The 12,293-nt window shown below is 35.0% G+C and overlaps 1 protein-coding gene across 1 annotated transcript in view; it reads right to left on the bottom strand.

Moving 5' to 3' along the window:
* Chm (CHM Rab escort protein) overlaps positions 1 to 12,293 on the bottom strand; it is a 193,946-nt gene that overhangs the window by 79,374 nt on the left and 102,279 nt on the right. Inside the window, exons 5-8 of the mRNA XM_004669613.2 lie at positions 11,092 to 11,458; positions 8,542 to 8,658; positions 7,461 to 7,581; positions 4,643 to 4,868 (exon numbers count right to left, since the gene is read on the bottom strand). Coding sequence (XP_004669670.1) covers positions 4,643 to 4,868; positions 7,461 to 7,581; positions 8,542 to 8,658; positions 11,092 to 11,458 — 831 coding nt within the window. The remainder of the gene's footprint in view (positions 1 to 4,642; positions 4,869 to 7,460; positions 7,582 to 8,541; positions 8,659 to 11,091; positions 11,459 to 12,293) is intronic.

Consider the following 12,293-nt stretch of genomic DNA (forward strand, 5'->3'; position numbering starts at 1 on the left):
ATTAGTGTAGCTAGGTGCTTAAAAGTGAATGTGTTTGGATGAAATATATGACAGATTAAAACCCAATGTACTATATACATATTCCTGTCCAGCATGCCAGAAAAAATATTAATCAAGTCATACATAGGAAAATTCTAAGGCTTGTTGGACTACAAAAAACATGTAGTTCTGATGAGTTTCCTTCCAATATGGTCCTGATTATATGTCCTGGCATATTAATAGGGAATAGGTAACACAATAAATAAGCTTCATTTCTTTACTAAAAAGCCTACCTGTTTAGAATGATAAAAGTCCCAAAAGTTGTTTATTCATGAAAGTTATCTCTAGCAGTTAAAATGTTATACTACTTACAAAGAATTCATTTAGGATGCAAGGTTATGACTTACAAATGTCTTTGAATCTTTCATATAAATATGCATGTATGCCATTTATAACAGTAGCCTTGATGAGAACATGCTGTAACTGGCTGTGAGAAATGCTTAAGAGGCTTATATTAAAACAGAATATAGAATAGTGGTTAGAAATCACAGACCAGGTGACACCTTATTCTGATAACCTGGTGATAAAATGTGTAGGCTATGATGTATAGATGGTGGTAGTGTTACTAGTTTAGGATATAAACAGAACAATATTTACATGAAAGTATAGTGCATTATGCAGTGAATCAGTTATAAAATTTTAAAAAATGGTTAATATCCTTAGACCTACTAAATGTATTTTATTACAACTCACAAATACTACCATGTATATAAAGTGCAGAAAGAATCCACAGGTTTCTTAATTACCAAAAAACTACTTAGCAGGTTAAAATAATACTTTGAACATCACAAGGAAAGGGATTTTTATTGTTTCTACTATATATCCAGTTTATTACATCATTTCCTAAAGTACACATCAAATATGACAGGATGAGGGATATTTTTAATAAACATTAAAATAAAGTCACATGAAAAATAGAGAAATTTAGCGCGAAATGCAGAAACATGTTAAACACAGACTCTGCCTTATCTGGAATACTTCTGATAAGTTTCAGATTTTGGATTCTTTTATCATACTTGGGAATATTTATAATATAGAAAAAATAGATTAGTGATGATACCCAAGACTATACATAAAATTTATTTCAGCTTAATATATACCTAATATGCACTATGAAGGTAATTTTAATATATTTATTGCACCAGTGTTTAGACTATTACCTATGGTTAACTATGTAATTTTCTGCTCTCAGCACTCAAAAATTTCAAACTTGCAGGGTATTGTGGCATGAACCTTTAATATCAGCACTCAAAAAGCTGAGGTACAAGGATCACCTTGAATTCAAGGCCAGTCTGAGCTACAGAGTAAGTTCTATGACAGTCTGTGCTTGAAGGAGACCTTGCCTCAAAAAAAAAAAAAAAAACAAAAAAAAACTTCAAAATTGAGGACATCTAAGAATTCAATTTTTTTAGACAAGTACTTTTTCAACCTGCATTATATGATTTTTGTTGCTGTTGTTTCTTTGATACAGGGTCTTATAATAATTTTATGCTATACAGGCTGTCCTTGAATGCATATAGGCCCTGCTACTTTGCCTTGTGAAAAATATGATTACAATTATTATGTTTCCATGCCTGGCTTTGAACGCTATTTTTCTAAGGAAGCTAGTAAGCTTCAGTTTACTTCATAAGGACTTTTTCATTCTGTCTTTGTTCCTTACTGTGAATTTTGTAGGAGTGAATTTGGCAATATGAGAAAAACAGCATTATTTTCATGAAAAATTTAATTGCATGCAAACAGAGATAGAGTGACTAAGGAAAAAACTCCCTTCTTACTTTCAATTGATAGAGAAGTTCTGTTGTCGAAGAGACCCACCACACTCTATTCATCCCACTTTGACCTGCAGTCAAAGTATGAAGAGTTTGTTTGGAAATATATAGACATGTAACACTCAGAAATTAGTTGCTCAGAAATGTGTAACATTCTGACTTCCATTCACCCTATCTAAACTTTAGGAAATATAAATGTGAGTTTCCAGGAATAAATTTTACTGAACCCTGTGACAGGACCTCCTGTTCATAGCATAAGCTTGACATTACTAGGAATATAATTCTTACATCACAACTGAGACTAAAGAAATACTATCATCTGCTCATGATGAATACCCCATCCCCTCAAACACCCAAACACACTATACCTGACTTGAAGTAAAAAATATTGCACAAGAAACATTGCCTTGGAAAATTAAAATTTAAAAGCCTGAATCAATCAATATATCCATGAGGGAGTTATAATGGACTCCATTTCTTAGTGAAGATCCTTGCAAAGAACCCGTAAGTTATTTACACTGTACAAGATTACAGAGCCTTGTTGGTGAATCAGGTACCTCGAGAAGGTACCCTTAATTTGAGTGCTCATATTAGAATCAGATAGATGTAAACTTGTAAAGAAAAATATTTCACAAGAAATAAGGCTGTAACATACATCAGTAGAAATAAAATATGCCATACTTAGCCGCTATGAACTTTGAAGATAACTGAATGAGAATGTAAAATATGAAATGTTTAAAGAAAGATGAGTCAAAATGAACACACAGGAGAAATATACAACATGATAAAACAAAGTTAATTGATCCTGGACAAATAGAACAGAAAGATATACTTGTCAAATTTAAAAAAAGTGGTTGCACCATCCTACATTCCCACCAATAGTGGATGAGTGTTCCTGCTTCTCCACATCCTCGCCAGCATTTATTTTCATTTGATTTTTTGATGTTGGCTATCCTTATTGGGGTAAGGTGGAATCTCATAGTTGTTTTAATTTGCATTTCTCTGATGATTAGGGTATCTTTCCTCCCTCTATGTGCCCCTCTCCCTGTCTCCTCTGTAACTCTTGGATATTAGTTATGTTTTTCCTCATATTCTTAGTGGGCACTGACCTATAACCCCCACTACCAGCATGGGGCTATCATCCACAATGAACTTTTGATCAGAGAAACCTACAAGGTTTCCCAAAACAATGACAGACTTCTGTCAGAGTACTTGATGACCCACCAAAGGTCAGTGGTAAGACCCTATTGCTGAAGACTCCATATGCAGCTGACCCGTAAAATGGAACGGCATGGCTGGAAGCCAGGAGAGAGTCAGTCCCCAGACAGTCAGCGTGTCTAGTGCCAGAAGGTGCTACATGGGCAACTGGGGGAAATGACCTATATCTGTCCAAGAAACTCATGGTCTAACCTAATTAGCAACAAATATCCTGGTGTGCTGCCCACACAAGTGCAATAGTGGCACACAGCCATGGTGGGGAACCAACTGTTCTTGATTTGGCTAACTGATCCCCTCAGTGGTATGGGACCCATAGCTGGAGCTGGGAAACAAGTTAGAACCATATCCAAACATAAGCCCACTCTCCAATATAAAGCTACCATCAATCATGGGCTACACAAGGGCCTACACCTATTAAACTCTCTATCAAAAAACAAAGTGTTATCTCAATTTTATGGGTACTAACTTATTCTCCGTTGGAGAATCTGCTTCTCTTTTTCAGGTAGATGCAGATCCTAAGGAGAGAGCTGCCCCAACATACCTCAAAAGGGGCCCAACTGAAACTAAGGACAATTGGTGAAACAAGCAAGGGTGATGTTTTCCTGTGAACCGGATACCAGCACAAAGGGGAAGGAGACCAACGCAGAGAAAAATCAACTCCTACCAAATCAGAGAGCCAGAGCCTCAGAGGCCCCCAACACCTCATCACTGAAGCAGACCAAAAATGAACCCAACATGGCTCAGGGAAATTTTGCGGAAGAAGGGGCGGAAAGAATGTCAGAGTCACATGTTGGGTCATGATATGCAGAGACATTTATCGTACCAATAACTGTGGACTAACTCCATGATGCACAACCCATTTACAGCAACAAGGAAGGTCTATCGGGAGGGGGTAGATCATGTATGAGCCTAAACAATGGTACCAAACTGCCTGTATTTGCTGAAAAGAAAACTAATAAATTAATTTTTAAAAAAAGAAAATAAAAGAGATCTAGAAAGCGAAAGAAAATCTATATATAATGAAATCTATGATTGTATATAGTGAATCTCTCTTTCCTTCTCCTTCCCCTCTGTTGAGTGCAATAAGGTTTCATATAGTCCAGGCCACTGTCAAACTTGCTATATATCTCATATGTATAGGAGAATATTACAGATAGACATCACCACATTCAGCTTTGTCCAAGTTTTAAATGTTACTCAAGAATTTCCTTTAGGTAGGAAGTGATGGCACACGCCCTGCCACACTTGTGAGACAGAGGAAGTAGGATGGCTGTTAGTTCCAGGTCAGCCTGAATTCCAGGTCAGTCTGGGCTAGACTAAGACCATACTGCAAAACAATACCCCCCCCCCCAGAAAACAAACATTGTAGGATTGGAAGGATTGCTTAGTGGTTAAGGTACTTGACTGCAGGACCCAAGTTCAAATCCTCAGAACACACATAAGCTAGATGCATATTGTGGTTCAAGTATCTGGAGTTTTCAGTGGCAAAAGGCCCTGGCTTGCCCATTCTCCTCCACGTCTCAAATAAACAATAATGAAATATTCAGAAAAATAAAAAATAAAATAAAAATAAAGAATTTCTTTACAAAAGATCACAAAAGTATTCTTAAACTTACCTGCAGAAACATTGGGGGAGTTCTCCTTGGCCATATAAAGGAAACAAAAATGGAGTGTTGCCATATCGCCCAAGACAATTCAAGAAGTTTTTGGTAGCTTTCAGACCATCTACAGTACTGCTGCTTGTCTCTGATGTCATTGCAATTGAATGCAGAACAAAATACTGTAGGTTGGGTGTTAATTTTTGAGTCTTCAAATATTCAGAAAAAGTAATTTCCTCAGATGCTATAAAAAGAAAGATAAAATGTTATCATTTAAATTTTTTTGTTTATTCTTATCTATTTGAGAGTGACAGACAGAGAGAAACAGACAGAGAAAAAGAGAGAATGGATGCTCCAGGGCTTCCAGCCACTGCAAACGAACTCCAGATGCGCGGGCCCCCTTGTGCATCTGGCTAACGTGGGTCCTGGGGAATCGAGCCTCGAACCGGTGTGCTTAGGCTTCACAGGCAAGTGCTTAACCACTAAGCCATCTCTCCAGCCTGAAATGTTATCATTTAAAATCAAAACTAAGCTTCTATTTAAAAGTGTCCTGTATGAATATAATCAAGTCTGTCTAAAAGACTTCACAAAGGGAAATGATGGTACTATTAACACTGTTAGAACATAAGCTATTGGTCTTAAGAATAAAAGAAATAATATCAGGGATGGAGAGATGGCTCAGTGGTTAAAGGTACTTGCTTGCAAAACCTGTCAGCCTGGGTTTAAAACCCAGTACCCACAAAAACCCTGCCATGCAAAGTGGCACATGCATCTGGAGTTTGTTTGCAGTACCAAGAGATCCTGGTGTGTCCATACTTTTTTTCTCTCTCAAATAAATACAAGTACTTTCAGAAGAGAAAAAAATCAGTATCCCAAGTAGATTATATGTTATTAAAATTTATTAATATTTAGTTTATAGATACAAAAATCCAGAAAAACATTTAATAGCTCAATGATTTATTATGGCTGGGAATAATATTAGTTTATTAACATTTAAGCTATAGAAAATTCTATAACTGTATTTAAAAATATTAAATAAAAATGACATAGTAGTATACGACTTTTGTTAAGTATATGCTTCTTATTAAAACATAGGAAAAAACCAGAAAAATGAACTTTTACTAAAACACACTGGAACTAAATTATATTTGGCTGATAGAAACAGGGACATCATCATTCCTCAAAAAATGAGGACCCCTGATAAACTAATAACAAAATGAATTAGCAGAAACAATGTAATGCAGAACTATAATCCTATCAAAAATGATAAAACTTTATGGAAATTATTTAAGCTATTAAAAATTTATCAAGAAGATATACATTTATATAGCCATTAAAGAGAACATTCAGGAAGTACCAAATAGATTTGAAAATTTAATAGCAAGAATCAGAAATTTAAAATTCCATAAAAATGTTGTAACTAAGCTGGGTGTGGTGGCACACGCCTTTAATCTCAGCACTTGGGAGGCAGAGGTAGGAGGATCGCCATGAGTTCGAGGCCACCCTGAGACTACATAGTGAATTCCAGGTCAGCCTGGACTACAGTGAAACCCTACCTCAAAACAAACAACAACAACAAAAAAAAAAAACAACAAAAAAGTTACAACTATAACCGTAACTATAAACTACTAATAGAATATTTCATTTTGTATAACATTTCCAATGCACTGCATTACAAAGAAATATCTTGATATTAAAATGGTGTATTCAACTCTCCAGTGGCTCAGGGACTATAATGGGAAAAAAATGTAAGTGTCAAAGGATGAGTGTAGTGCATTGGAACACTGTCTTCCAGGCACAAAGTGGTCATTGTATTCATGACCTCACAGCAGCTGTTGTTTCATGTATAAGACCTGCATCTGAATCTATCAACAAGTTGTCAAGGATAATAGAGAAAGCCAAAATAAAAATAAAAAATAAAAATAAAAATAAAAAATAGAAGAGGGAATACTGCAAAAGAAAGAAGGGTCTCCATGGAGAGTGATGGGGGAAAAGAAATTAACTGTCTCCAAGTTTACACAGTGAGATAAGTCAAAGACAGGAACAGAAAATAACTCAAGTAATCCAATGATTTTCCTCATATGCCGTGCAGCATTTTTGCTAATCAAAATGATTAGTTTCAAGATTCTAAGTAAAAACAATATACAGGTTTTATTTATCTATTATTAATAAGAAATGAAGAATGGAATCACAGGCAGGAAGAGAGAAAAAAAGCAAGGAATGGAAGGAGGGAGGGAGGAAAAAAGAAAGGAAGAGAGGAAGTAAAGGAAGCTGGCAATAGTATTTAACTAACAAAATAAAAATAAAGCTCTGGCATAGCACATAGGTACTAAGAACTGAAAATATGGTTAGCAAGACTGAGGGAATGAACATTTCTTGTTTAATTTTAGTTAATTTACATAATTGCATGTTGCTATGGCTAACTAGTTGGGTTCTGGAGAGTTAGAATTCATTTTAGTAAAGATCAAAAGATGGGGCTGGAGAGATGGCTTAGTGGTTAAACACTTGTCTGTGAAGCCAAAGGACCACGGTTCAAGGCTCGATTCCCCAGGACCCATGTTAGCCAGATGCACAAGGGGGCACACATGTCTGGAGTTTGTTTTCAGTGGCTGGAAGCCTGGCATGCCCATTCTATCTCTCCCTATCTGCCTCTTTCTCTCTCTGTCACTTTCAAATAAATAAATATTATTTTTTAAAAAAAAGCAAAAGATTTATACCACCTGAAGTGAAACCATAGTATAGAATGAATTTTAGAATAATAATCAGTTCAAAAAAATCAAGGAAACATACTAAAAGTTCAAATGATTGGAGAACATATGTCAATGGAAAGCAATACCTTGATAATCATCAGGATGCTCTTCATATTCCATACAAAATGTAAGGAATTTCATTAGCATTCGTTTTTCTACCATAGAAAGTTGTTTGCTATTAAAGACATCTGCTCTGGAACAAGGAACCTGAAAAGCAGTTTGATTTTAAAGTAATGTAACTGCTTCTGCAGAATATAAGAATTCCAGATTATACTTTTTTATTCTTTACATATTACAAGGTTATCATTTCTCTTCTTGTCTGACTGTTTCATGTCACCTTCAATCAGTGCTAATAGCATCTCTGTTAAATACAAAGCTAATTAGCTTGAGAGTTTTCTTACTCAATTTTTCCAAGTTGTTCTTCATGCCATTAAAAGTCCAATAGGGAACAAAGGACAGTTCCAATACAGCAGTGCTGTATGAAACAACACTTTCGTCATATCAAAATCAAGTCTGGGGACCAACTGTTCAAAAAATTAACACTAGTAATTTTTTTTAACAGAACAAATCTTTCTATCTACATTTAAAGTCCACAATACAAGATTTGAATTTACTTTCTCAGATAGACACAGATCCTAAGGACTGAACCACCCCATCATATCTCAAAAGGGTCCCAGCTGAAACTAAGAATAAGTGGGGAAATGAACAAGAGTGCTACTTTCTTGGTGAACCTGGTACCACCACAAGGATGAAGGAACACACAGAATACTCAACTCCTACCAAAGCAGATATCCAGAGACACAGAGGCTCCCATGACCTCATCACTGAAGCAGACCTAAAACAAACCCAACATGGCTCAGGGAAATTTGCAGAAGAGGGGGCAGAAAGAATGTCAGAGCCACATGTTGGGTCATGCTACACAGAGACACTGCCTCCTACCCATAACTGAGGGCTTACCCCACAATGCACAACCCATATTCCCCAACTAGGAGGGTCCCTGCAGAGGGGGGATGGACAGGGAGGAGGCTAACAATGGTACCAACTTGACTGTATTCACAGAGTACAAACCTAATAAAAAAGTAGCTATTGTACTTATAAGCTTATTCTTCCAAAATGAATTGTAGTAACTTAAGCAAATACCCGTCACATGCTAAATATGTACAGTACCTGTTCTACCCTTCCCTCTCGAAATGCAAGAATCCTGGTAATATTTTTAAACTCTGCATATCGACTAACATTTGATTTGATGAGAAGATCAATTAGTAATCCCCGAGAATACAAAAGCTGTAGAAAGAATTTTAGACAATAAGATCAAAGGCAAAATAATAAGAAACCAAATAGTTTTAGAATTTAAATTATATAGACAATGCAAAGTATCTATAAATATTATAAAACATATTCCAGTTTATTAGTGACTCGTAATTCATTATTTAAAAATCAGAATCCAAACTTTATATCTCACACCTGAAAGTATTATTTTTTAATATTTTGCTTGGCAGTAAGACCTGATCCAAAGTGACAAAAGGTTCTTCTTTCTTTTTCCTGATATATGTGTAAACAGTCATAAATTTAATCATGAAAATATTAATGCATTGAGTTACAGAATGCCACCTCAGATCTGCTAAAAATGTGGTTTACAATTTATCAGCATGTTCCCTATGTTACCATCTAATTGACTTTTTTTCATTTGAATGACTTGATAGAACAGGACCTAAGGGTTCTTGACAAAAATGGAAAACCGGTCATTCCAAGAAATGAGTTCTTTGCACTTCCCTATCTTACCAGAAGCCAGGAAGGCAGGAAGGCAGGCACGCAGGAAGGAAGGAAGCAAAATTAAAAAGGATTTGTGTTGCATTTCTGTGATAGAGCCGCACTGTAATTCTCCCTACTTGCCTAGCATTTAACATTCGTATGAAATATGATTTTCTCAAGAAATGAGGATTTTTATTACTGGTATATATGTGAGTTTTTTGAATCTTTCTGTAGCACCAATAAATAATAACAGGGAGAATAAATATTAAACAGTATTACCAATAATATTTTAAGTTGAATCATATGGTCAGATTTGTCAAAACTTTAAATAATTCCTTTATACTCAACAGAAATTAAAATATAAAATGACCTCAATAATTACTGGGAAAAAGTTTTAAAAATTGACTTGCTACAAAAAGAAATGAGGAAGCTCAAACGTTTAATCTGTGATATTAGTCTGAAAACCTAAGAGGATTTTGTAAATGTGGATCAATTAAGTGATATAAACTTATATTAGTTCACCATTATGCAAACAAAATCACCATATTTTCAGAAACTAACCCAATATCCTGACTATATATGTCATAATATTTGACACATTATCCCTAACATACTATATAACTGATGCACCCTACAGTTTAGAAGTACATTGCTAAGCCTTTGCTTTATGATAAAAGAAAAACAGGTTCTTTAGAAGCCTCATTTGGTTATCAATATAACTAATTGAGATCCAATGACCTTTCAACATCCATCATTTTACAAATACTAATATAAAAAACAAAACTCAATTTTCTAAGTTCAGATAAATCTTGAGATTAACTATCAGCTTAAAAACTATTGGTATGTAAGGTATTAGGGAAGAGTAAAAACAAATTTCATTGAGAATTATCTTAAAATTTTAGTTTAGAAGCTTGGAAATAATATACATGAACCATGAAGCCTCTTTTTCACTACCTTCTTAGCGACCTACCATAGAAATTTGAGTGATGAGAGGCAAAAGAAAGCTTCAACTTAGTTAAAAAAAAACCTGGTTTTAATAATTGGTGATTTTTGCATTATATACTATATTGGCTCCATAATTATTAAAGGTACAAGCTTACTTATTAGAAAGAGTTACAATGGTAATGACATTACCATTAGTTTTCTCGATTATCTAAATAGTACAATGCTCTATGTAATAAGACATTCATATTCCCATGCACCAAGTTCAAAGGGAACAAGAGTGAGAGGATACAGGATTGCATCAGCAAAACATGATAGGAATGTGCTATGCTCTCTTTCCCGTAGAATGCCCTTTATGGTTATGATGCTTTTTCTTGCTGTATTTATTATTTTATATAGAAATAGCCTTATTTTTAAAAAGCCAATGCAACACTGAAATCTCACATGATCTAGGGACTTCATCAGTAATCAAAGTGAACTAATATTTGAGTTTCAGATAGCAACACATCCAAAGACAAAAGCATTTTCCCTATATTCTACCATGGTTGCTACTGTAAATAAAAGGCTATCAGACAATGCCCTCAAACCTGACTAAATGATTTTCAAGAATATACTAATTTACTCAGAATATGTATCATTGAAGGTAAATTTTACAAAGGCTCAGAAACCGATATACAACTGACTGTTAAGAAGACAGATTTATAAACAAATTCAGTAGAATTATTCTTTTCATAAAATTCATACTGTCCATGAATTAGGAAATTGTTAAAATGAACTATGCACTACTACAGAATATTTAGTACAGATAATAAAACACATTAAATATTCGTTAATACTTTTTAACCTACATATAAGGCTATGGCAAATGGGTTATAAAATTTTGCTTGCTATCTGTTTATAAGTCAAACACTCTACAATTCAAAAACTAACACAAAGAAAAATGTATTTACAGGCCTAGATGATATTTCAATCAATTAGAAGTCAGCGCTGTTCTATGATAAGATAGGTAAAATTGAAACTTACCTTTGATACTAAATCAATATTAAATCTCCTGCCTTCTTTAATAATCTGTGAGTAAGTAATTCTATTTTTCTTTGGTGGCTCTATATTCTGTACTATAGGCACATTTTCCCTTCCTTCCTCTCCAGAAGTTTTATCACTTGGGATTTCTTTCTCCCCTGCTGCTTCTGCCTTTTTTACTTCTAAGGCACTCTGTGGGTGAGTTCTTGGAGTGGGTTCTGCAGGTAGGTCACAGCTCACAGTGCTTAATGACTCATCTTCTGTGGACAGGCAGGCAAAAGCTGCAGCATCTGTGGTGTTCCCGCACACCACAGAAGCATGATTTTTTTGCAGTGCACCAGCTTCTTCAGCATCTTCATGAGGGTCCTGACTAATAACAAAATGCAACAATAAATGCTATGCTTCTGATACTTCTCCTCCACTACATTTATTATATTGCTTGAACTTGAGATGGTAAATTGCATTCTTTTCTAAAATTCATTATATAGTTTGCCATAGGTGACTCATACCTTAAATAATTATCTGTTCAGATTATAATACAATATGAAATATATCTTTGAAAAATACACAGAAATATTTTAAAGTTAAGGAGGCTGTGAGACATATACCTTTTTTTTTTTAAGAATTTAAGGGAGATGTGAAATTTTTATTTTAAAAGCAAATCACCACAGTGCAGCCTTCAGAATCAAAAGGCCAGACTTTAAAACCCTGACCCCATTAGTAGTTAGCTCTGTGAATTTAAAATTATTTATCCCCAAGCAGGGCATAGTGGCACACACCTTTAATCCCAGCACTGGGAGGGTGAGGTAGAAGGATTACAATGAGTTAGTTCCAGGCCACCCTGAGACTACATAGTGAATTCCAGGTCAGCCTGGGCTACAGTGAGAGACTTCTTCGAAAAACAAAACAAAACAAAACAAAACAAAACAAAACAAAACAAAACAAAACAAAACAAAACAAACAAACAAAAACATTTATCCTCTCAGAGACCTAAATGATCCACAAATAACATGTGAATAGCACTTGCCATCAAGGCTGGCATGCACATCAAATGAGCATGTGATAGAAACTGGCATAGTATCTGTGACCTACAAAATCTTCAATGGCAATAATCGCTAAAGATGATTAGCAAAGAGTCTGTTTGGACTTACTTGTGTAACAGAGGTACCTTCTGTAAAATGGCGGGGGGGACTGCCATGAAAAGT

Source organism: Jaculus jaculus, chromosome X, assembly GCF_020740685.1.
Source record: "Jaculus jaculus isolate mJacJac1 chromosome X, mJacJac1.mat.Y.cur, whole genome shotgun sequence".
NCBI classification, from domain to species: Eukaryota; Metazoa; Chordata; class Mammalia; order Rodentia; family Dipodidae; genus Jaculus; species Jaculus jaculus.